Source organism: Amborella trichopoda, chromosome 2, assembly GCF_054954075.1.
Source record: "Amborella trichopoda isolate Santa Cruz 75 chromosome 2, AtrichopodaSantaCruz75HAP2 v2.0, whole genome shotgun sequence".
Lineage (NCBI taxonomy): Eukaryota > Viridiplantae > Streptophyta > Magnoliopsida > Amborellales > Amborellaceae > Amborella > Amborella trichopoda.
Genome location: NC_142337.1, coordinates 19,172,141 through 19,198,940, shown reverse-complemented (window position 1 = coordinate 19,198,940; position 26,800 = coordinate 19,172,141). Strand labels below are relative to the sequence as shown.

General features: G+C 36.4%; 2 protein-coding genes across 4 annotated transcripts; both read right to left on the bottom strand.

Annotated features, from left to right (window-relative positions):
• Positions 1-7,203: 7,203 nt before the first annotated feature.
• Positions 7,204-13,846, bottom strand: EMB1025 (Pentatricopeptide repeat (PPR) superfamily protein). 2 transcript variants are annotated; one of them, XM_088858245.1, is made up of 4 exons: positions 13,705-13,846; positions 10,825-12,974; positions 10,551-10,636; positions 7,204-8,038 (listed from the first exon to the last, which is right to left on the bottom strand). In XM_088858245.1, the coding sequence occupies exon 2, from the start codon at positions 12,893-12,895 to the stop codon at positions 10,922-10,924; it is 1,974 nt and encodes a 657-aa protein (XP_088714371.1). In that variant the 5' UTR covers positions 12,896-12,974; positions 13,705-13,846; the 3' UTR covers positions 7,204-8,038; positions 10,551-10,636; positions 10,825-10,921. The 2 variants fall into 2 exon arrangements, with proteins under 2 accessions (XP_088714371.1, XP_006855880.2); XM_006855818.3 differs by lacking the exon at positions 13,705-13,846 and having other exon boundaries at positions 10,825-13,032.
• Positions 13,847-17,057: 3,211 nt separating this feature from the next.
• On the bottom strand, positions 17,058-26,547 carry LOC18445686 (calcium-dependent protein kinase 2). 2 transcript variants are annotated; one of them, XM_088858246.1, is made up of 9 exons: positions 26,458-26,547; positions 25,107-26,149; positions 22,152-22,295; positions 21,877-22,029; positions 21,660-21,772; positions 18,120-18,287; positions 17,903-18,030; positions 17,713-17,812; positions 17,058-17,532 (listed from the first exon to the last, which is right to left on the bottom strand). In XM_088858246.1, the coding sequence occupies exons 2-9, from the start codon at positions 25,840-25,842 to the stop codon at positions 17,446-17,448; spliced, it is 1,629 nt and encodes a 542-aa protein (XP_088714372.1). In that variant the 5' UTR covers positions 25,843-26,149; positions 26,458-26,547; the 3' UTR covers positions 17,058-17,445. The 2 variants fall into 2 exon arrangements, with proteins under 2 accessions (XP_088714372.1, XP_088714374.1); XM_088858248.1 differs by lacking the exons at positions 17,058-17,532; positions 17,713-17,812 and having other exon boundaries at positions 17,899-18,030.
• Between the last annotated feature and the right edge of the window lie 253 nt (positions 26,548-26,800).

The following is a 26,800-nucleotide window of genomic DNA, read 5'->3' as shown; positions in this document are numbered from 1 at the left end:
TATGACAAGGGTTATGAAATAAGGTTCAGGTCAAGTCGAGTCACCATTGGGAATCATTTTAGAGCATTGGTGTATGGTACTAAAATTGACAATATTTAGCGATTGAACATTAACGAAAGTTCATCTCTTTATGGTTATTTTGATGCCTCTTTGATGCTTTTATGTGTATGAATAATTCATATTTATGGCACTTAATATTAAGACATATAAATAAAAACAAGGAATAAAATGGTTAAAAGAGGCTTACTCCCAAATTTAGAAGAAATTGTGTTCAAAACATGCGAGCTATGTATTTCTGATAAATTAACTAAAAAGCCTTTCCCTAAAGGGTGCGGTTTGTATAGAGCATAGGCTCTAAACAATCAAATTAGAGCCTACCTTCAAATAGTATCGAGACATATGGTTTCAAAATTGGAAATCTTTTTGATAGCCTTAAAATATATTTTCATTTTTATTTATAAAGTTTAAAGTTTTAAAAATAGTGTAGATCCAGAGATCTATAAAGACTTAAAAATCTTGAAAGATGGTTCAAAAGTGCATTACAAAATACACTTTTTCCAAAACTTGAAATTCATTTTGTCTCATGTCCATTCATCTTGATGTCGAGATGATGAATTTGAAGATATTTGGGCATCAAAACAGTCTCTTCTAGTGAAATTTTTGAGGTAGACTCGAATTTGATTGTTCAGAGCCTCGACTCTATATAAACTTTTTCCTTCCCTAGATGGTAAAAGTCTATTGAACTACTTAGTATTGTTCACTCTGATATATGTGGCCCATTAAATGTAAAAACACATAGAGGTATGAAATATTTCATAACATTTATAGATGGTTATTCACGTTATGGATATGTATACCTAATTAGTAAAAAATATGATGCTTTAGAAACTTTTAAAGAATATAAAACTGAGGTAGAAAATCAGTTAGGTAAATATATTAAAATTCTTCGCATAGATAGGAGAGGTGAATATTGCTCCACCTTATTTACTGAATTTTGTAAGGAGCATGATATAATTCACAAAACAACCATGCTATATACGCCACAATAAAATGGTGTAACTGAAAGAAGAAATAGAACTCTAATAGACATGGTTAGGTCTATGTTGAGCCACTCAAATTTATCACCTCATTTTGGGGGTGAGGCTCTCAACACTGCAATGTATATTATTAATCGTGTTCCAACTAAATCTATAGACTTGACCTATATGAATTATGGACGGGTAGAAAACATGAGCTTACTATTTTGAAAGTTTGGGGTTCTTGGGTACATGTTCTTATACCACAACAAAAGAGAGATAAATTACAAAGTAAAACTATAAAATGCTCATTTATAGGTTATTTAAAAAATTCTAATAGATTTTATAACCAGGTGACTAGATCCTTAGTAGAAAGTCGTGATGATAAATGATGAAAATATTTTAAGTAAGCCTATTGACTTACATGAAATTGATAAACATAAGGGCCTCAAGACCCTGTTTTACAGTTTCCCTCTACAATTAGTGAGAATGATTCAATTGAATCAAGTATACCAAATAAGCTTAAAAGAACTAGAACCCCACCTATGACTTTAGAAGAATTTAATGTATTTATGAATGAAGATAATTATTCTTCAACGAGTAAGGATTCAATAGATGAACCTCAAAGTTAAAGTGCAGCTATTAGCTCACATGACTCAGCTGAGTGGACTCAAGCCATAGATGATGGACTTGATTATATTAAAAGAAATCAAGTTTGGGAGTTGGTTGACCTCCTTAAAGATAGAAAATATATTGGTTGCAAATGAATCTAAAAAAATAACTTAATGCAAATGGATCCATTGATAAATATAAAGCTAAGTTGGTAGCAAAAGGATTCACCCAAAGGGAGGGTGTAGATTATGTAGCAAAATTTTCATCTATTAAGATCATCCAAGCATTATTTACATATTATGATATAGAATTATTTCAAATGGATGTCAAAACAACGTTCTTAAGTTGAGAATTAAAAGAATATATATACATAAAACAACTAGAAGGATATATAATTAAAGACCAAAAAGACAAAGTATACAAACTTAATAAATCTTTATATGGTCTAAAACAGTCTTCTAGGAAGTGGTACATTACTTTTCATAATGCAATCATTGAAATTGGTTATGTAGCTAATAGGTTAGACCATTGTGTATATGTCTGGAACAGTGAGAGCAATTTTGTTATATTGTTACTATATGTAGATAATAGTTTGATAGCTGGTACTGATATTGGCATGATTAATTGTACCAAATTATGACTAGGTTTCCATTTTGAGATGAAAGATATGGGAGAAGCCTCATATATATTAGGCATTAAAATAACAAGAGATAAAAGTTCGAGGTTTCTATGTTTATCTGAACAAAATTATTTGGAAAGTATTTTAAAGATATTTAAAATGAAAAATTGCAAGCCCATAGATACCTTAGTTTGTAAAGGTTTAAAATTGTAAAAAAAAATGTGCCCATTAAGTGATAGTGACAAAGCTGAAATGGAAAGAATTCCATATTCTCAAGCTGTAGGATGCAAAAATTATATCATGTTGTGTACAAGACCTGATTTGAGTCATGCATATGGTCTTGTAAGTAGATTTCAGAGTAATCTTAAAATAGCTCATTGGCAAGCCGTAAAAATGATACTCAAATATATTCAGAAAACTAAAAATTACAAGTTGTGCTTCTAAGCTGTTAACTTAAAGGTTACTGGGTACTCTGATGCAGACTTTGCTGGAGACCCAACTGATAGAAAATCAATCTCAGGATTTGTATTCCTCTTTAGAGGTAGATGTGTTTCTTGGTCTAGCAAGAAACAACGTTACGTAGCTCGGTATACTATGTGAGCCAAGTATATTGCTTGTAGCATTGCTACAAGTTATGTCGTTTGGATTAAAGGCTTCATAAATGATTTGAAGCTAGATATAGTCGACGGACAAGTTAAATTTTTTCGTGATAATCAGGCTGCTATCTCATCAATTAGAAATGGAACTTATAGTTCTAAGGGTAAGTACATTGAAATTGATTATCATTATATTTATGATATTATTGAAAATAATAAAATAACTGTAAATTATTTGCCATCTTCAGGTATAGATTGCAGACCCTTTAACAAAGGGATTAAGTTCAGAAATATTATCAAAGCATATAAGTTTGATGGGACTTAGGAATATTTAAGTCAGGATATCCCAAATGGGATAATTTTCTTTGATGTCTTGGTCATTAGAAAAAAAATCGCATCAGTGTGAAAAACCCTATGATATGACTTTAGATATTTTTTGTTATGAAATGTATAACTATGCTAGCGTTAAAAGCCTCATGACAAGGATATATTTATAAATGTTAAACCCACTAAGTGATATAAACTTTATGATATTTTAATGTATCTTGCCCTTATAGCCAAGTAGGATATGTTCCTACGTGTGAGTGGCTATGGGGCCTTACATGTCCCATATTTCTCTATCTTATTATTTATCTTAATGTTTTCATAATTATCACTTAAAAAGCTTCTTAGAGAGAGAATATGCCTTTATCCAACGGGTAGATGATAACTTCCCATCTCCCAAGATTAGAGAGTCATGTTTCTCAAAGATTCCAAGAGGAAGCCGAACGTTGGAGAACGACCTCCTCCATCCATCTATAACTAGGCATTTTCATGGCCATAGAGAGGCACTTACAAAGAAGTTATTTTTGAGTTCTCAGTTGTTCTGGTAAAACCTGATCTTTGTGATCTCTAGTCTCACGACATTGCCATCAATTCCTCGGAGATCTGGTATTCTTCATCTCTTCCCATCAAAAGTCCAACATAAATCATAGGAGCCAGAGAAAGCAACTCTCTCTCTAAGAGAAGGTCATCATCATTTAGGACTCAAATTCCTTGACACCCTAATACGATATAGTAATATTACCACCATTCGTATCATATAATCACATAAAGAAGAAATTGCATTGTCCAAAACAAAAACAGCAGTAAACGAACATGAAAAGTCCAAAGTAGTTGCCTATATTTGAGATTTAGTTAAGAAACCATTTAAGACAAAATTCCAGAGCAATAGATACAACCAGGAAGCTCACAAAGACAAAGGAATGCGAAATATTAAGGAACACAACCTAAATCTTAAATACCTGCAAAGGACTCTAACAGAAAAAGTTATTGGGTGAGCAAAAAGATTGAATATTAAGAGTAATCGAAAACATTATGCAATATAAGCTGCACTATCTTTGGATGGATTTTCCATGTAACAAAGTCGAGCTGAGATAGCAACCAAAAGATTCATTACCTACAATGAAATAGAGAATAAGAAATCAGTAGAGAGGGAGAGAATTTGATAACAGAATGAGAAATTAGTAGAAAGGGAGAGAATTTAAGGAAACCATAAAGAGTAGAAATTTTGTGGGTGATCTTTTCTAGTTGTGAGATTCAATTCATCCGGAGAGATACAAGAGTCGATTTTAAGAAAAAAAATCCCATATAAATAGAAAGAGAAAACTCATATTTATCTCTATAAAAAAGAAATAAGGGATTTGAGAGGGGGAGATTTATGCATGGAAAGAGAGAGAGGTAGAGAGATATATGGAGAGAGAGTTAGAGAGAGAGAGATTTTAGGAATGAGGGAGAGAGATTTTACGAAAGAGGGAGTAAGAGATATAGAAAAACTGTAGAGAAAGATTTTAGAAAAGAGGGAGTAAGAGAAATAGGAAAAAGAGTGGAAGAGATTTTAGAAAAGAGGAAGAGAGAGAAATATTGTGAGAGACTGTGAGAGTGAGAGAGAAGAGATTATAGGAAATAATATATAATATATGAAATAGAATGGAGGAAAGAAAATCCCATATAAATGAGAAGATAAAACTATATAATATATGAAATAGAACGGAAGAAAGAAAATCCTATATAAATAAGAAAAGGAAACTCATGTACGGGATTTGAGAGAGAGAGAGAGAGATTTGATGCGTGGAGAGAAAGAGAGTTAGAGAGAGAAGAGAGATGCATGGAGAGAGAGTTATAGAGAGAGGGAGAGAGATTTTAGGAAAAAAAGAGTGAGAGATATAGAAAAACCATAGAGAGGGAGAGAGAGAAATATGGGGGAGAGAGAGTGAGAGATAGGAGATTATAGGAAAGAATATCTAATATAAAATTAAAAATCATGCTTATCGTTTTTATAGAGAGGGAGAGAGAGATACACGGAGAGAGTGCGTGTGTGTTATAGAGAGAGAGGGATAGATGCATTACCTTGAGAGTGAGGGCAATTTTGGAAAATAAAAAGGACATGTGGTGCAAGAATAGCGAAGGTATTCCTCTCGTTTAATATATATAAATAGATAATAGATATTAGTTTATATATATATATATAATTAAAAAATAAATTAGGTAGGAATTGGCTGATTCGGCAGATCCAAATCGCCCAGACCTTATTAGATTTGTTGGTTCTCTGACAAAACTGGCTAAGTCCCTCTAAATTAGACCAATTCCCAATTCTGATAAGGATCCAAGTCGTCCCACACCAATCTCGATCATAGTTTCCGATTCTTGATCTAGATGGGTAGTTTTTTAAACACTATAAGGAACCACATTTATAAGGATCCTTGGGAACTGGATAAAGAAACCCCAAACCATGAGAAATAGGGAAGTATCAAGCTATGATACATGTCGAGATTGTATTCAATGAGACCATTTACCATTGATACAAGGAGGTCATAATTATTTATAACCATTTGATATGAAATCTGATATCTTCGATGTGTCACAAAGTTCGAAAAAATTTCTTTTGAACTTTGAGCTTGGTCAATGAAATAAATGTAGCGACCCAATTTCACATCCAATGATCAAGATTAATTGTGACCACCTTGTATCAAAGGTAAATGGTCTCGTGATATACTTTCCAGTCAACACGATATAGAATGTTATTAGTGCTACATACTGTGGTATGGTTCGCAAATTGGGAATTGTTTTCCAAATGCCTTAAAAATCACTAACTATGATGATTCGTGAAGTTTAAGGCCATATAGCCAATTAGGTAAAGTATCTCTATCCTTTCTACTACTTATATTTATTCTCAAATTCCTTAATACCCTTTTTCAAAAAGTTTTACGGAGGACTACTTTGCATTTTCTAGTTTCACTTGATTTTGAACAATATTATTCAGTTGAGCTTTCTAAGAGAAGAATTCACCTCATAGATATACCTTTAAGAGCAATTTCAGTAATGCATAAGAAGGTTAAAAGTAAAATTGATTGGGCAAAAACACTAGTTTCAAAGCAACGTATCAGAGATGATGGCTCTGTGGATATGAATTATACAAAGAGAAAGTACACAATAGAAAAAAATCAATTTGTTCGTAGCCCAATCACATTACCTAAGCTCATAACCCAATCCTTGATGAACCCAAGCATTGATTGTTCCTCAACAAGAGAGAGAGAGAATGCTCAAGAATAGAGAAACAATGTTTGAGTGAAGAGGGAAGGGGGGCTTGGGGGGAGGGGTGGTGGTGGTGGGGGTCAACAGAAAGGATTGGTTTACATACAACAATGGAGAGCGAGAGCGAGGTACCAGGTTATATTGTAATGTCTTGACTTCATATCTGAAAGGTCTAAAGTGAAGTATTTCATTATAACTCTGTAGATGCATTTTGGGAAAAAAGATGAAAAAGAAGAAATACAACGCAAAATACAAATGGTGGGTGTTTCAAATAATAACTGATATTTAAGAGAACACAATCATAATTTCTTATTTTTCTAAAATAAAAGATCCTCTACTTGTGGGTTGGCTGGTAATTGACATCTGCTTTCCTTCTTTCAAAATCCTGTATCGATGACAACTTCAAGTCTACCCCAGCAAACAAACTCTAAACATGTAGGAATAATCATATGCAGATATTTTATAAAGAAAATGGCATGCTTGGAAACATACAGACGTAGGCCCTGTTTGGACACACCAAATTTAAGTTATAAGGTCGTTTTATCCCCCCACCAATTTAGGGGTGTAAAGGGCCCAATCTGATCTTCTTGGGTAATGGACTTTTGAAATCGTGCATTGAAAAAAGAAAAAAAAAAAAAAAACTTTTTCCAAGATAACAAATAACTGCATCAAAAGAATAAAAACAAATAGCTCCGTCAAGAACTCTCAAATATTTGACAAGTGTATTGTCGGTTCAGGAATATGCTTGCCGAATATCAGTAGGAGCCAATGACACTAAAAGGAAAAATTTCTAAAAGGAAAACCAAATTGAATTTTCTTAGAACAAATGAATGTTGTTTGTATGGTGCTATTTGTGACAGCAGTAACACCTCTTTGGATTGATGATGTGAAAAGCAACATCACCATGCATCAACCAATTAGTAACCTTCATTACTGTAGCGTGAAGATTAATGTCTACACTGGTTGCTAAAGCAATCTGGCCCGCCCAAAACCCCTTTTCTTTCTTGGAATAAGGGACTCTTCTTCCTTGGAAAAGGCTCCGTATATTATTCTCTGAGAAAACATGAATGATCAGCCTCAACACATGCACATTCGGCCAACAGTTTTATTTCCCCCAAACTTTTTGAGTGAAATTCTTGCTCATTCGGCTAACAGTTTTATTTCCCCCAAACTTTTTGAGTGAAATTTTTGGTTGGGATTTGCTACATTTTTTACAAATAAAAGAAAGGGCCAAAAAATTGCATCTTTTCTTACTCTTACACTACTAGGGAGGGCCTTTCTACTACACCTCAAAATCTGCATCCACCATGTCACCAAGCAGCTGACCTTGCTGTTCCATGGATCAAATGAAGCACGAATTTTCCACTTTTACTTCCCAGAAAGCTTCCAACTAGCTCGTCAGTTACCTTGTGCGGGCCAACATTCATGAGCCTTTGTTGCGCCAGTCATCTTGCCCTCTATAATTTTCAAAAGGAATGCACCCGATTTTTGTGCATCTAAAATGAACAATATCTCAGGCTTTGAATCCCCTGAATTAACTCTCTTCCAAATCAGTCAAATCCGAAATTTCTTGAGCAGTTGACAATTTGCCAATCGATGGGATAAACTTCAGCAGCTTTCATCTACAGGGAGAAATCAAAGGCAATAAAAACAAAGCATCAGATACAAAAACCCGAAAAATAAACAGAATGTCTGTTACAGAATAATTAGATTTAAAGAGGTATTCTCCTTAAGGAACTTTGGATTTCAGAGGTCAAAAAAGTAAAATGAGAGGCAGTAGATTAGAACAGCGATGGTTGGGCAACGACATGCAGAAATATAGATAGCCAAGAAATAATTTCTCAAATTTGCCACGATGATCATGCAATTACAATTGATCTTCAATACTCAACAAATCCATGCATAGTCAAATCCAGTTAAGTTACTTTCTTTTGAATATGACTATGTTCATCAGTGGAAAAAAACAAAAAAAGATAAGATATAGAGCAGTAACTCAAAGATTAGAGAGCTAATTTCATAAATATATCTTAATGAATATATCAAGAGGTTGCTGAAGAAAAGGCATATACAGACCTTGCTCTATGGAGTTGTAATTTCTTTCAGTTAAAGATTTAACACCAGATTAGCCATCATTTATCAGAAGAAAGTGCATCAGTTTGGTATTCTTTTTACTTCTATTATTGATGACTTCTAAAACTCCACAGGGGTAATAGCCTTGGCTTGATTGCTAGGGTGCTGACAGCTGCAAGCTACGTTCAGGGTTTCAAGTCCCCTGCTGACTTACCTAAAAGAAGGCTTCTAAATTCTACAAGTAGAAATCCTGCAACACAGAACATAAAGGTGAACAATGGTCTTTATGGCAATAACCTCTCTTTGTCACATACGGGTAACCAGAATGCCTTTTGTCTTTATGCATGCTCTCCAACTAGGACTAAGAACCCTGAGATTAAATCCAAATTATGGAACACAGCAATTTATCCAGAAGAGGGAAAATTCAGTTGATTGCATAATTTTTTTAATCTTTTTAATTATTATTTTGCAGTTCACCTCTGATGATTCCTTCAATTTCTTTTTTCTTAATGTATTGAAAATGAAGCGACAATATTTAACCACCACCAGGCTTTCCACGTTGGAAAGATTGTGATAGCACAATAATGTGATTTGAGTGAATAATCCAAAATGAGAGAATGATAAAAAATTATTAATGTAATCTAGCTTCTTTCTAATAAGCACTACATGATTTTCATGTGCTCAAACTTCATTCCTAGAGTGAATGGGGTGAGACTTCCATTGAAGTCATCAACAACATGTGACACGTTAGACCACTTATTGTCAAGTTCTCTTTATGCATGAGGTGACACTTCCACTCGATCATCATCATCATCCGAGCCTTATCCCAACTATTTGGGGTTGGTTACACGAATCATATCCCGCCTTTATGCTCTATCAAGGGCCATATCCTCAGGAAGATTATAAGTCAACATATCGTTTTTCACTACTTTTATAAATGTCCTTTTGGGTCTTCTCTTTGCCATTTTAGAGCCTTCCACTTGAACCAAATCACACGTTCTAGCTAATGTCATATTAAGCCTACGCTGCACATGGCCAGCCCACCTAAGTCTACTTCCTTATCTTATCGCCTATTGAAGCCATAATAAAATTCTCTAGAATATATCCATTCCGAATTATGTCATTTCTTGTCTTGCCACTCATCCATCTCAACATCATCATCTCAACCAAACTCATCCTATTGGAATATTGTTTCTTGACCATCCAACATTCCTCCCATAAGCATTGATGGTCTTACAGCGGTCCTGTGGAACTTCCCCTTCAGTTTCATTAGTATATGCGGTGATTACATTAAATTCCGGATGCACAACTTCAATTCGCCCACCCAGCTCTAATTCTTTGCATAACAACTTCCATTCGAGCATATATAACCAATTATTGTCAACCTCTACTGCTATGCTTTAAGGCTTAGACTTCTATTTTTGGGCAACTTTAGAGGGTGACACTTTGTTGTTAGTCAGTTGGAAGATTCCTACTTCCATCACAAGGTGAGATCTGGAAATTGAAAAGGAAATTAGGCAAATGGCACACACAATACATGTATAACCATTCATTTGTGGAATCACTAGTAATTCCAACTAATGATGTAGATTTCCATGTTCTCTATAATGTCCTACCTTCCTCAGCCAAAATGATAAGATAAAAGCTATCACATAAGATGTTTAAGAAAAGGCTACCAAGTCCATTATTAAATAATACCTAACTCCCCATGTTCACATAAAAAACTCTGCTTTACTGTTGTAGAAAAAGTAAAATTTTCATTGAACCTTCAGCAAGTATTTTATTACAGACTTAATGAAATTAATTGGAAGAATGACAACAAACAGTAAACACTGGAAGCCCATAAGCAGAGAGGCACTCAAAACCCTGCTATTGAAATTAATTGGAAGAATGACAACAAACAGTAAACACTGGAAGCCCATAAGCAGAGAGGCACTCAAAACCCTGCTATTCTGAGACTAAACTCACAGAGTAACTATAATAAAACTTCTAATCAAAACACCTTGATGGATTTGCGATATTTGGAGTAAACTGGTAGCCTCTGGGGGCTGAGCAGAACATTACCAACTTGTTGCCAGATGAAACCGTAACAATCAGCCATAGAGTTCCCTCCAGAAACAAATTTAAGTCCAGCATGGATCTTCATAAAGCTGGCAAACACAAACAAAAAAAAGACACATTAAAAAATAGTTCAGAATTCTATTAAGTAGACTATTAGGAAATACCGATTTGCTAAGTCTTAGGCCTATTCCAAGTTCACTTTCTTAACAAATTGATAGAACAAACTAAAAAGTAAACAAAAACCAAAAAAAGGAAACAAGGAAATAATTCCACCTACATGCCATTGACAAAGAACAAGTGGCATTTTCTTCAAGACCAAAGCAAGGCATGATATCACATTTCAGATAAAGAATAAGCAGGGCCAAGATCCAAGATCATCCAAAGAGTTCCACAAAAGACTTGTAAATGGTCTTCTGTATCTTCTTATGCTTGCAGAGGCATCGAATAACTTTCTCCCATGTACAACTATTCGGAAGAAGCCACTTTTGCAGCATAACTTCAAGCACAGCAGAAGCCCCATTAACCCGCCCCCTCTCAATCATGTGACTAACAAGCTCCTCCATGAACTGTTCTGCCCCATCATATAATCCCTTCTCCATCAAACATTGCAAGAAGACATTGCATGTAATTGTATCAGGATCACAACCCGAGTCAATCATCCGCTTCAAGAGGCCGACTGCACGTGAAAGCTCCCCACCCCTGCAAAGGCCACCCAAAATTATGTTGAATGTAACCACATCTGGCCAGCATTCTCGACACACCATGTCATCAAGAAGCTTAAGACCCTCATCAACTTGGCCAGCATCACATAAACCATTAATAAGTGTAGTATATGCCACAACATCGGGCTTGCAACCACTATCGAGCATGTGTTTCCATGCTGCCCAGGCCTCCTTCAGCTTCCCATCCCAACAAAACCCACGAATTAGCACACTGTAAGTGATGGCATTGGGGGTGCAACCTGATTCTATCATCTCCTTCCACAAGATAGCCACTTCTGAGAACTTACCCGACTCAAAGAGGCCCTTCATCAAAGAACTATAGGTGACCACATTGGGCACAGAGCCTTTGTTCACCATCTCCTCAAAGAACTTCTTAGCTTCTTTAACTTCCCCCACTCTACATAACCCATCCACAAGGCTTGTGTAAGAAACAGTGTTCGGCTCGCAACCTCTCTCTACCATCTCTCTCCATAGCCTCAATGCAGCTTGACAATCCCCCTTCTTGAAAAAACCACTTATGAGAATAGAATAAATGTGTGCATTTGGGAGGCAACCCTGCCCTGCCATGTCTGATAAGAACTTAATAGCATCGCCACATCTCCCCTGCTTAACGCACCCATTGATCAGACTGCCATAGGTAACTGCATTGGGCACACACTTCTCCGACACCATCTTGCTCAGAAGGGTGACAGCCTTATCTAGCATGCCCTTAACACAGAGTCCATGAATGAGGATGTTATAAGTCACTTGGTTTGGGGTGCACCCTTTGAGGAGCATATTGTCCAAGAGCTTGGAAGCTCGCCCCATATCCCCTCTTTTACAGACCACTCCATGAATCAAAGAATTAAAGGTAACAACACTTGGAAAGCATCCCTCAACCTGCATCTCGTCCAATAAGGCAATGGCCTCCTCTATCCTGTCTTCTTTGCACAACCCATCAATCAGAGTACTATAACTAAACAGATCAGGGGGGCAACCCTTGCTGTTCATCTTCCTAAACATCTCTACAGCCTGATCGATAGACCCAAGCTTACAGAGTGACTTGATGATGAGGTTGAAGGTGAGGGAATTTGGGGCGAGCCCACCAATTCGTAATACTCGATGATAGAAGGCCAGTGCCCCATGAAAGTTGCAGGATTGCACCAGAACATTGAGCACAGAGTTGAAGGACCTAATGGTGGGCGGGCAATTGTATCTGTCTCTCATTGTATCGAACACTTTGATGGCAGATTCATACGAGCCAGCCCTCCCATGAGCTTTTATCACAAGAATGAAGAGCTTCTCTGTAAAAACTCGATTCTCTCTCTTCATTCTCGTGAATACCTGATTCAATAAAACAAAGTCTCCAGAGTCGGCATATGTCTGCACAAGGGAGAAGAAGGTAGAATCCCCTTGTTTGTAAGGACCCATTGTTGGGGCCCCTCTAAAGATTTCTTCTGCAACAGGGGGTTCTTCTTCATCTTCTTCGATTTGGGGGAAATAAGAAGAAGAAGAGAAGTAGAGCACAGAGAGAGGACCTACAAGCAGGCACTTTAAGGGCGAGAATGGAAATGTGGGGTTTTTCCATGACTGTCTTCTCGCGAGACTCCACCAAGTGGGCATGAATAAGGAGGAAGAACAAGGCATATTTGATCAGAGGGGCTTCTTTGGAGGACCCCCTATTAGCTTGTGGGTCCTCAGGCATGTTTAAGAGAGAGTCCTGTTCCTGCAGTTGTTTCAGGAGAAGAAGAACATGGCTTTGAAGCTCAAAACGGGTGGTGGGTCTTCAGAATAGCTAGCAAATCGCCGTTTAATCGGCGCTTTTTTCAAAACATCGGAGTTTTTATGGAAACAGTTTTAAACGGCGAGTTTTTAATAAGATCGGAAAAAATAGCGTAGTTTTCATAACAACGTTTAAAAACGCGTTTTTATAATACGCTTTAAATCAGGAAAAAAAAAAATCTTATCTTTTTTTACGTATAATTTTTTTTGAAAGATAATTTTTTCGATGCTTTGTGTATTGCAGCCATTGCTACTTTCGTACGTTAAAATATAAATTTTTATCTCCATTTCTTCAAAGCCATGTCTTCAAAGCCATGGTTGCAGATTAAAGGTATGATTTTTTTTTTCCCCTTTTTTCTTTAAATTTAAACAAATAGATGACGATTTCAGTTGTTATTATGGAAAATCATTGTATAAATAAAATAGTGTTTATAACAAATCATTTTATGAAATAAATCATTGCGTAAAGTAAATCATATAAATGCAGATTTTTGTGATTATTTGTTATGATTGTTTTTATGAAAATATTGTTTATGGCACAAATTAGAGCTCAAAACATAGTCTTTTACTTATGAGTGAGAAGCAGAGTGTGACTACAGAACCAAAAAAATAATATTTTATTTTTGATTAGATGATAACAAAGATAAACAATATAGTGTAAATTGTAAACTTACAGGATATAGGATTAGTTTCTCCAACCTAGTCTTTATGCTCTGCTTACTATTTCTCCAAAAAAATGAAAAACCCTCTTCATTTTCTCTCTCTAAAATTCAGTTAGGGCTTCTTCATAAATCATTATAGTTAGGGCTTTCTTTCAAACAACATCCCAAATAAAAAAAACTCCCTTCAAACTATCCCAATCCCGCATCCATTTTCCTTTTCTCTCTCTCTAAAAAATCAGGTTTGTGAAGCCGATGACCTCTTCTTTCTTCTTTCTTCTCTCTATAAACCTTAATCTTCTTTCTTCTTTCTTTCTGTAAACCCTAATGGCTATGAGCTCAACCCTATTTTCTTCTCTTCCTTCTTCTTTCTCCTCTCTCTAAACCGTAAACCCCAATGGCTATGATCCCAGCCCTATTGTTTTCTCTTCCGTCTTCATTCTCTCTCTAAACCATAAACATAGAGATGTGAAACCCAAATTTCTACTAACCTCTTTTCAATTAATGAAATTTATAAAACTTTAACCATAGTTATGGAGTGACCATAGTCACCATACTATAGGTAATCTTTGTAATGAGAAAACAAAAATGGTGTCTTGTTTTTTGTTTTTTTTGTACCTATGATGTTTAAGTATTTAATAAATAAATTTATATAGTATATTTGTCGCCATGCCATAATTAAAGTATTTGATGAATAAATTTATATAATATATTTGTTTTTGGTACGTAATAAGTAGGTGTGATCTTTTTTTAAGTTTTTAATGGGTAGATTTACATGGTACATTTTTTTTGGTATACAGTTGTTAATTTTGTATTTAATATTAGATAATTGGATGGGAGTAACCAAGCATTTAAATTAATTGATTTAATTATATTAGTCTGGTAAAGTTTTTATGGATGAATTAGCTATTGATGTCTTTGATATGATTTTATTTTTTAGAATTTCAAAATTTCTAATATTATAAATTTATCCAATTTTTTGACTTCAATATTTTGAGCCTAATCCGATATATTAGCGATATCTTTATATGAAGTATTTTTACCGATCTGTATTTTTTACATCTGACTTTTTAAAATAAAAACGATTTGTTTCTAATTTTATGGTGAGCCGATTTATTGATAGTCCCCGATTTGCTAACTATGCTGGACTGCCCGGCCATAGAAAAGTAGCGCCTAGGCCACAAAATATGGCTTGAGGGATGGGCTAGGGCTAGTGCTGGCCTAGTTAGGCCCGGCCTTACCCTCCTCTTTTTTTCTTTATCTTTTGGCCTTTTTACTTTTGCTTCATTTATTGTTGACGTGATCCAGCCCTGCCCAACCTAATAGGTCTAGGGCTGGGCCGGGGCTTAGGCCGACCCTATAGGGACAACTAGACAAGAGCGGGCAGCCATTTGCCACAATCTAGACTTAACCGGGTTCTCGTCTGAGGTCCCAGTACAATCTTAGGTGACCCGACTTGACTTCAAACGGTACTTAAATTTTTTTTTTCGAACTAGGTGAATCAAAGTCTCATAAACTATGTATTCAAATAATATTAATATGTATGAATATTGATAATAGGATGCAATTAGTAAAAGGCCTAGGCTTTATATTAAAAAATAGAAAAAATATTGTTTAATTTTTAAACTTCGTTCATACCTTCTTTTTTATTTTATTTTTTTCAATTTTTGTATTTTTTAAAATCAAAATAGTCTTCACGATAGTTGTGTACTGAGATAAAAAGACGTTCGAAACAATGTTTACGTGTTTTCCAGTGATGTTCTCGTATTCCACACCCCGAAAGAAACGAAAAGAGGCTTGGAACGAGCAGGGACGAGCTCTGGGTTGATGGTGGCCTTTAAGGATGAAGTCATGACGGTCATTTCAATGGCTACGGTGAATGGCAAGCTTGACGAGCCCAATGATAGGCCCCAAACTATTTATACTCGAAAATACGAGCAAGAAATTGGATCCCACCTTGGTTTCGGGGGTAAACTCGTCAAAAAGAGTTGGTGAAAAAATATGATTCCGTCAAATTATGTTCTGAGCAAGAGTCGGGCCACAAGACCTTCTCTCGTTCAAGCCGCCAGCAAAGCCGGCTTCCCACACACCTTAGCCTTCGAGTTCAAAAGAAATTTTGAAATGTTTAACGCGTGTTATTTGAAAGGCATCGAGAGAAGAACATGTTCCAATGATGTTCTCCTATTCTGGGCCCTGAAAGAAGCGAAAAGAGGCTTGGAACGAGCTGGGACGACCTCTAAAGAAGTGAAAAGAGGCTTGGAACGACCTGGGACGACCTCTAAAGAAGCGAAAAGATGCTTGGAACGAGCTGGGACAAGCTCTGAGTTGATGGTTTAAAAACCTCAAAATTTGCCACATTGAGCTGCAATGGATTTAAAAATCTCAAAATTCCACATATGAAGAGGTAAACCTTCAATTGTAATCCACAATCTTTTTGGTAACCTTCAAAAACCTTCAATTGTAATCAGCAAAATATATAAATTTCATACTTCAAAACTACACTATTTGTATTAGGGTGTGTTTCTATAGTGCTATGCTCCGTTTTTGAACATTTAGTCATATCCAAGATGATTTTATGCTCATTTTGTTTATGTGATATGAAAATAATGGCTTACAGATGTTCAGATAAAGAAACAATGTCTCAATATTCATATATTCATATATTTTTTAAATATAATGAAAGTACATTACACACTACACCCTTATTTTTTTGGAACTCAAAAAACAAATATTCATGAGGATTTTTGGTGATTTTGTTTTAAAGCTGGATCATGGCGATTCAGTTCATTCACCGATCCAGACCTCCCAATCCACACTAAATTACCGATCCACACCTCCCAATCCGACCCAGTTTTCCAAGTGGGCAAGCAGGGTCACCTATCCCATGTTTTAAACATTGGTTTGAGATTGAGAGTGCACTTGTAAGCATGTCACAAGGAGTCAGGTCGGGGATGACCGGCTCCCATCAATCCACCCTCGATTTTTCCGGCAATTATTGCCAAAAAAGCACCTGGCATCTCCTCTTGGCCTAAACGGCAACAAAACTAAGAGGAAGAGGAAAAGAGACGATTAATTTTGAGTAGATTAAATTGACTGGAACATGAAATTTTTGGGAGTTTGGGCATGCTATTCATGGATTAAACAAGAGGAGTTTGGGCAAGCCTACATGCTAAGCCAGTTTTCGCCTTGTGAAATCTCCACCATCCGTTTAGATTAGACTGCTGGAGCACAATGGTTACATATTGAGGTAGGGATGCACAAAAAAGTATCCCAAGCTTTTACATCTTGGAACCTGTTACATTCTCTTGAATTTCAGAAAAAATCAAGACAAGCGAATGTGATCCCCACAGATAAAAAAAGTTCATCTCTTGCAAACCAATCCCAAGTTCACATTAACTGCTCTCTCTCTCAAGTGTTTTGAAGGATTTGATTGCAGTCTTACATAGAAACACAAGATAGCAAATACATGATGTCAAAATTTAACTCAAGCTATGGCTGTCATCCAAAACAAGCGATCTTCAACGCATTAACTGCTCTCTCTCTCTCTCGAGTGTTTTCAAGGATCAGTCTTACATAGAAACACAAGATAGCAAATACATGATGTCAAAGTTTAGCTCCAGCTATGGCTGTCATCCAAAAAAAACGACCTTCAAAAACCCACACATATCCCATCACTGATCCTCCCTTTTATCCAACAATGCTTGCCTCTGGCTAACAGATGTTCCTAACCCTGACAGTAGTTATTTCAGCAACTTATCAGAATGCTCTTCGTGCACCTAGGACCAGCTCCTTGCTCCCACCTCTCATCATTGCCACAAATTCCTCATAATTGATTCTTCCATCCTGCAAAACAAGCACTCTTAGTATTCTTGATAAAAACAGAAAAGATAGAACGAAACCATAAATGAAATAATATCGAAGCAATCATGAATATATATATATATATATATATATATATATATATATATATATATATATATATATATATATATATATATATTGTTATGATGAATAATTACTCACATTGTCTGTGTCCACTTCTGCAATAATTTCCTTGATGCTTGCCTCATCACCCATTCCATAATCCTTCATGGCATGCTCCAGTTCATCTCTCGTAATAAAGCTAATAGACATAAATAAGTTTAGTCTAGAAAGGCCGTATGCAAACCTAAACACTGTTAACAACGATTAGAGCTGGCGTTAAGAACCTTACCCACTATTGTCTTTATCAAAATATTGAAAAGCTTTGAATAGATTTTCTTCTCTCTCTAGTTTGTGGCGATGCATTGTGGCTGTAATGAACTCAAGGTAATCTATTGTCCCATTTCCGTCAACATCAGCCTGAAACAATGTAATTAGTGTCAAAATATACAGAAGACAAAATGGCAACAGAATTTGCTTCGTAAAGAACCATGATCTTCTGATCTCACCGCATCCATAAGCTGCTTTACTTCAGCCTCTGAGAGCTTTGAACCAAGGCGAGCCAACCCTGTCTTTAATTCTTCATAAGTAATTGTACCGCTCTTGTCAGTGTCCAGATTAGCGAACATTGATTTCAACCCTTTTATCTCTTCCTCAGAAAGACTCTCAGCAATGACCTGTAATTCCACTGTGTTGATAGATTTAGGTTTGTACACACACATGCACGCACAGACAAAGATACACACACACATGCACACACACACACACACACACACACACATATATATATATATATATATATATATATATATATATATATATATATATATATATATATAGAGAGAGAGAGAGAGAGAGAGAGAGAGAGAGAGAGATGCACCAGGAAAACCCACTGGAATAAGGTTGTTCCAAATCAGGAAAATCTTCAAATTGATTGACCTCAAAATGCATGAATATGGCAAAAAAAAGAGAAAAGGATTTCAAGCACTAAAAATAATTCATCATGTAATATATTATATAAACCGTCTATTTTCAAGATTTTCATAGAACGAGTCCTCCGCTATTTTTGGAGCTACAAATTTCATGGATAGGGGTGTAACTAGATATTTAGGCTATAGTTGGGTTTTTAGGGTCCAAAATCTTCCAGTTGGATTTAGAAGTGTGCCTTAGTTTGATTATTAAGGTTTCTCTACAATGACCAATAATGCTCATTCTAAGTATGAATATAGAGGGGTGTGAGTTTTGAATTAATCTCGACGAGAATAATGAACAAGTTTGAATTCCAACTTCAAGTTTAGCTCTCTCCTCATTCCATTTCCAATCTCAATCATTAAGCACATTGCATAAATCTCTGTCTGTCTCTAATTCCAAACTAATTCCTAGATTCTCTCTTATAAGTGAAGGGAAAGTACATTCCTAAAATTTCAAATCTATTATTAGATGTTATAGATGGGAAATTTTCATATGAATAGTTGAACAATCCAAAAATTTTATCGTAGCATAAATTAGTGAAAAAATAAAGGGTGTGGTTTCTATATGGTTGCAACCTTAAACAATCCAATTAAAGCACACCTCCAAATTTTATCATAACATGTAATTTTGGAGTAAAAAATTATTAGGATTATCTAAAAATCTATTGTCATATCTAATTATAAAATTTTAAACTCCAAAAATAGTTAAAATCAAGTAGATCTATAAGCATATGAAAATCTTGAAAATGGACAGTCTAGACAATGTGCTGCAATATGCACTATTTCTAAGTCTCAAAATCTTTTTTTTTTCATATTCATACATCTCGATGTCGAGATGATCAATTTGAGGGTTTTTCAATAATAAAGCAACCTTTTTCGATGAATTTTTGAGGTGCATCTTTAATTCTACATTTTAAGGTTGCAACCTTATATAAACTTTTTCCAAAAATAAATCATCATCATCATCATTAGAGGTTTTTCCAAACTATTTCGGGTCGGCTATATGAATCATGGTCCGCCATTCTGCTCGAGGGCTACGCCCTCAGTGAGACCATAAGTCGCCATATCTTTTCTCATTACTTCCAATCATGTCCTTTAGGGCCTACCCCGAGCCACTTTTTAGCCTCACTTGAACCAACTCCCACCTCCTAACAATGTTGCAATGGGTCTGCGCTGCACAGGACCAGCCCACCTGAGTATACTTTCTCTCATCTTATCACCTACTAGAGCCACACGTAAGTTCACGAATGTATTTATTTCGAATTTTATCCCTTTTAGTTTTGCCTCCCATCCATCTTACCATCCTCATCTCTGCTAAACTCATCTTATGGGTATGTTGTTTCTTGACTGCCAAACATTCCATCCCATAAAGCAAAGCTGGTCTCAAAGCTGTTTTATAGAACTTTCCCTTCAACTTCATTGATATGCGATGATCACATAAAACTCTGGTTGTACATCTCCAACTCACCTACCTAACTCTAATTCTATGTGCGATATCTTCCTCAATCCCTCCATTTTTCTTAATTATTGACCTAAGGTATCAGAAGTGGCTCTTTTTTATATTCATTGGCCGTCAATCTTAACTACTTCATCGTCTCTACTCCTATTATTAATAAATTTGTATTTCCTATACTCTGTCGTAGTCCGACTAATTTTAAAACCTTTAGATTCTAGAGCAACCCTCCAAAGTTTAAACTTTATGTTGACGCCGCTTTGGGTCTCTTCGATCAAAACTATGTCGTCCACGAACAACATACACTTGTGGTACCTCATCTTGTATGTGCCTAGTTTAGTCATCCATAACTAAGACAAAAAGGTATGGACTCAACGTTGATCCCTGACGTAGATCTATTGCCACTAAAACCTCATCTCTCCTCTTGTTGTTCGTACACTAGTTAACACTCCCTTGTACATATCTCCCGCCAAGTCAATATAATATCTAAAAAATCTTTTTTTTTCAACACCGACTAAATTAAATCTCAAGGTACTCTATCATAAGCCTTCTCTAGATCAATAAAGATCATGTGGAGGTCTTTTCTCTCCACCTTAAACTTCTCAATTAGTTGCCTAAGTAGTACAATAGTCTCAATTGTTGACCTCCATAGCATAAAGCCTAATTCGTTTTCTGATATACTTGTTTCATGCATTAGTCGTTGCTCAATCACTCTCTCCCACAACTTTATAGTGTAGCTCATAAGTTTGATCCCTCCATAGTTCACACAATTTTGTATGTTTCATTTGTTCTTGTAAATAGGTACCACATAATTTTTCTCCATTCATCTGACATTTTGTTTGTTTTCAACACCTTGTTGAACAACTTGGTCAGCCAGTGAAAGAATAAATAAAGTAGTAAATATAACAGAATAAGATAAATATCAAATAGTAAAGATTCATTGAAGCCATTAGCTACTAGCATTGTCATGTGTGCATACACACACATTAGCAAATGGACCATGCATTACATAATGCTCTTGCTGAGAGGTTAGATGAGAATTATTTGTTAAAATATTTAATTTACCAAAAAATATTTTTTTTCATTTCATTAAGTCATTAGTGTCATTATTATAGTTGTTTAATTTATTGTCCAAGCTTAAGCTTTTTTCTTGAGTTTTCTTTTATTTAGTTAAGTTAGATACTATTATAGAAATTGCTATGTTTTTATGATATTTTGTGGCATACAAAAGCCCTAACTAAATTTTTCAAAGGGTTGTTTTCTTTTTTTCCTAGCTCCTATTTCTTCTCCATGAAAAAGCATTTCTGTAACTCAGGATTGGGATAAAATAGGTTCTTAAGGAGAAATTGATACGTTAATTTGTGTAGCTTTCTCATTGGATTTAGATAACAAACCAAAGAGAGTTTTAGGTAAAATAAACTTTATAGATGAGAGTTTAGAGAGAGAGAGAGATGGAGAGATTTTAGGAAATTTGGAGGCAAAAATAAGAGTTATGGGAAATACTATTCTCCCTTATATGTGTGTGTGAATGTGTAAGGTGTGGCCACACGTTGTGCCACACACACATAGAGAGAGAGAGAGAGAGAGAGAGAGAGAGAGGCAAATAATGAAACAATGCAACCCACCTTTAAAGCGAGTTTCTTGAGCTTGTTCATTGCTCTGAACTGCTTCATTCTAGATAGGACAGCACTGTCAATGGGCTTGTCAGATGCTTCCCCATCTCTGAGCCATGGGTGCTCTTTATTATCAGTCACAACCAACAAAATTATAGAGTCAGTTCTAGAGACTAATCTTAATCAACTTTCCATTTGAAAAAATTTTAACTAAGAGAGAAGCACTCACCAAGAACCTGTGCAGAGGTAATCCGCTTTTTTGGATCTTGAGTCAACATCTTCCTAATAAGATCTTTTGCCCTGTTGGATATGGACGGCCATGGAGCACTCTCAAAGTCAATGTCTCCTTGCAAGATGGCATCAAATATACCCTTCTCTGTTTCTGTTGAGTGTTGTAATTTACAGGAGAGAAAAATCTCAGCAACAAAAAAGATAATTTAAACTAAGCAACCAAAATCGATCGTTGCTTTTTCAAGAAAAGAAGTAGCAGTCGGTCATACTTACCAGCCCAGAAAGGAGGTACACCACTGATAAGGATATATAAAATAACACCAGCACTCCAAATATCAATTTCCTTTCCATAGTTGCGATGTAGGACCTCAGGAGCAACATAGTAAGCACTACCCACGATGTCTCTATATACCTTTCCTGCAATAAGCACAAACGCAAACCTTGTCAATATGTTTAGCATTTGTCATTTCAAGCACTACATGATTATCAGAATATTTTCCTGCCATGAAATATATGGAAACCACTCATTTGAAAATCGTGTATGGTAGAATGCATAAGTTATTGATACTTCAAAATACTGTATCACAAGTCATGCCCACATTAATATACTCTATCACAAGTCATGCCCACATTAAATAACAGTTAGATGATAGGAAACAACCAATATCATTATTAAGAAAGAGTGCCAAATTGTTCATGGAGCATGAACCACTCTTAGGATTTTAGTCTTAGTTCCAAAGCTATACAGTAAAAAGAAGAACATCTTGTTCCTTTCATTTATAATACACAAGCTCGGTTCAGAGTGAAAGCTATCTCACAAACCAATTCCCAGGCCCCAGCCATGGTGGCACAACTGATGCTCTCTGCCTCCTGTGTACCAACTGCCCAACCCAAAGGCACCATCATATTCTTCGGCATATTTTAACTCACTACTATCAACCAAGCCATAATTCTTTCCCAAATTTGTCACAAATTCAACTACTTTTGTTTGAGAACATGGAGTTCATCTTTCCCACTGAAGAAACTAGATTCTCGTTCAGGTCCAGTCACTCATCGCCCAGACCCGACCACCTGTTGCCATAAACTCTAAACATGCACCAATGTGCAATGGAGTTATGACCAAGTAGTGAGAATTCAAAAATCTGATTATATACTTGAATCCTGCATGTAAGTTATATGAGTGATAACTATATGTGTGTTTCAAATCGAATACTCATATCAATAATTTTGTCAATATCAGTAGTTGTATTTGAGCGGCTCAGTTAACAACTTCATGGACAAGCAGCTTTGGGGAGGAGAATTTTATCTGAACCCCATCATGATTGAAACCTGGGAGATGGCCTTACAGGCATGTCCCTCATCATGGTTAAGCCACAAACCACAAAACATATACAGATGCCTCATGCCTGAATATAACAAGTCGAAGAGCACACATCATGAAATGAGCATAGGGATCTAAATGGCATGTTTTAATTTCTCAAGGGGACCAACTTGTCTAAAGGTAGCAAGATTAAGTGAGCGATGTTTATTGGGATGCTCCAGATGTCTTCTTCCTGTAGAGCATACAAGTGTGAAACACTGTGAAGATGATGAGGCCAAGAGGTTGGATTATTTTTTAACCATCTTCCCCAAGATCTTTAAAATTGCAATTACAAGACTTCAAGCCGTTTGGGGAAGCGATGAATTGTTTTGAGAGTTTTACATGAACTTCCAATATGGGGTGAGACTCTAAAAGGTCATTACCTTACAAAGGATGAGGATCCTTAAAAGGTCAACCTTGAGGTTCCAAACACTTTAAAAATAGTTTAGGTTATAAGTTTCAATGTCAGGTATCCACAAACTCCAAAGATAAACCACAAGGAACATTATTCCCTTGTTAAGAGCATCATCAAATTATGGCATACACTCATGATCTAGGTCTATAAAATGGGTGACCAAAATCAAGGAACCCATCTGCAGTGAGAGATATTAGGATTCCCCATGTAAAATGCTGCTGGTTCCATAGTGCAGATTGATGATAAGTTGTTGAGCCACATGTGATTCAAAGCTCAAGTGGGTTCTTCTTCTCTCTTTTTTTTTTGTCTAGTAGTTTCTTTATTTAGCCAATAAGGCTCGGATAATGATGATGAGTAGTTTCTCTACATGCAAACCCCGAATATGTGGGTTGCATGAGACCAATACTTATGAAGACAAGTTATCTTTTGGAAAGTAGCCCTTAAGTTCAAATATAGGTATTCAGCTTTCTCAGCGAGATTCAGTACTGCTCCATGTAAATAATATTGATGCGATAACCCATGCTTTCCGTAAGACCAATCCAGATCTAGGCTAACACAAATGTCAAGGAAACGTCTAAATAAGCAAGAGAAACAGCCAAGAAGATGGGATAAGAGATTATGAAATCACCAAGAGAACACATAACCCCCCAAAAAAAAAAAATATCACCAAGGGAACATCAGATTTAGGGTTTATAAAGGACAACCTTCCCGCTTCTGAAGTCCAGACCTACCTAAATGCATATCCGCTGCTTCAGAGTTGCTTTCATTACACTGAATAAGTAGTTAAGTTCTGTATCAGTCATTCACTAAGGATAAAGGACACCAGCTTGATCCTGCTGATTGACCATCAACCACACCATGATCTCAAGATCCTTCATCCTCTAAAAGTAATACAGAAGAAGAAAAAGTAAATGTCAGAAATTCACAAGAAAATTCATCGAAATGCTTTTTGGACACCTCTCTGATCTCTTGGCATCAGACATACATTTTTTCTTGAGCATTTGTGCAAGGTTAGCTTGTTAGAAATGTCAATATCAAGCCCATGTCAAATTCTAGAGGGATCCCAAATTCAAGAAGCATCCAATTTGGCCAAGAACACCTACAAAATCCTCTGTAAGGATCACAATTGCACACTAGCCGATGCGTGAGGTAAATTTAACACAAGCACAAGCACAAGCATCTTTTCTGAAATTTTAATCCCTAGCAATGATAATAACACAACACCATAATCTTTGTTTTCTTAGTCTCAAAAAAAAAGGAAAAGAAAAAGAGAAAAATACCTGAAAAGAAAGACCATTGATTTTGTAAAGGTTATTTGCCATTTGTCAAGCATTCAGCAGGTTCCCTTAATCTTAGCAAGCAAACGTATACAAGACAGTACCTAACCATTGCTATATGAAGGATTTCAACAGACACAATATCCGCAAATAAACATTTCAAACAAAAAACTTACCTTCTTCAATGAAAACTGAAAGCCCAAAGTCTGTCGCCTTTAGTAGAGCCTTTTCATCCTTTGATGCTAGCAAGAAGTTCTCAGGTTTGAGATCCCGGTGCATAACACCCATGAAGTGGCATATGTGCACAACATTAACAATCGCTCTGCAAATCGAAGCAGCAGCCCTTTCAGAGTAATGGCCCTTGGCAATTATCCTATCAAAGAGCTCTCCACCCTCACATAACTCCATCACAAGGTGCACAGACAGCCTGTCCTCATAAGCCCCCTTGAATTCAACAATGTTGGCTTGGCCAGTCAAGTGCTGCATGATCTGGATCTCCCTCTTTACATCATCCCTATCACTTTTACGAACAAGCTTCCTCTTGGATATGGATTTGCAGGCGTAAGACAAGCCAGTAGAATTCTCTGTGCACAGATAGGTAACACCAAATTGACCTCTACCCAATTCTTTACCTAATGTGTAGAAGGATTTCACATTCAAGAAAGGCTTGCCCAAGATGGTGTCAACCCCTGGTTCAGGCTTGGGTTGTTCGTAAGAAGAAGCAGGATGGGGCAATGGTGATGCCTTGGGTTGTGAAGAAGGTGGGAGCTGCTGACCAGGCCTTTCAGAACGCGTATTGTGGGGCTGTTGTTGTTCTTTCTGCTGGTTCTGCTGCCTGGAAGCCGGTTGGTACCCACCTCCTGCGCCATCAGCTTCTGATTCTGAATTCTTTTTACTGAAACAGTCACCCATCTTCTTGCGTAGAAAAGCCAAACGACCTTTCTTTTCTACCTTGTTTTCGAGCTAATCTTTTCTTTGATTGAATATCAATGAAAAGAGAAAACCCAGTTCAGGAATGTATGGGTAAATGACCCAAATGGTCTTTGTCTTTTCACTTTCTTTTTTCTCCTTCTTTCAATCGATCAAATATCAATGGGGGAGAGAACAGTTCAAGATTTGAGGAAAGCAATGCTGAAGAGAAGAACATTCGGCATTTGGGGAGAGCAATATTCAAGAGACCCTTTGTTTTCTCCACTTCCTCCTCTTTCTTCTTATTACTCTGAAAGAATCCAAACCAAGATTAAGAACCACACTGAACTCTGGATTATCAACTCAATTCTCACAGAGAGAGAGATGAATTCAGCTAAGACTTATTGTGAGAGATTAACCAAGTGGGGGTAGGTTGAATTTCATTTCAGACTGAGGAAAATCATCTGATATGCTTTACAATTGAATTAGGAAGGTTTTCCCCGAAAATTCAAATCAGGATTGTTATTCACGAATACTAAGCGCTTGACAAGAGATAATAATAATAATAAAAAAAACCGAATGTGGAGGCATTTAAAGACATAAAAGGGAGAAATGCACCTGGTTTTGAGGAGGGGTGGTCCGAAGAGTCCACACCTCCACGGTACGTTTACGCCGCCAGAGAGACAGGCGGAACCCGGTCGTCACGGCGAAAACCGGGATAATGACGAGGATCCTTCCTTGTAGAGCCATTTCTCACATCAAACAATATTTTTTTAAGACTTTCATTTATCGCTGACACTGTAAATTTCAAAAGGGAATAATAAATTATAAGAAAGCATGTGGGGGTCAACCAGGAGATGGGGGAGACGCCAACCAGGGGTGGAAGTGGGCTGGGCTGGGCCAGCTCGACGTAACCCGTAGGCCCATCCTGGGTCTGTAAAGTATTAGGATTTGTTTAGAT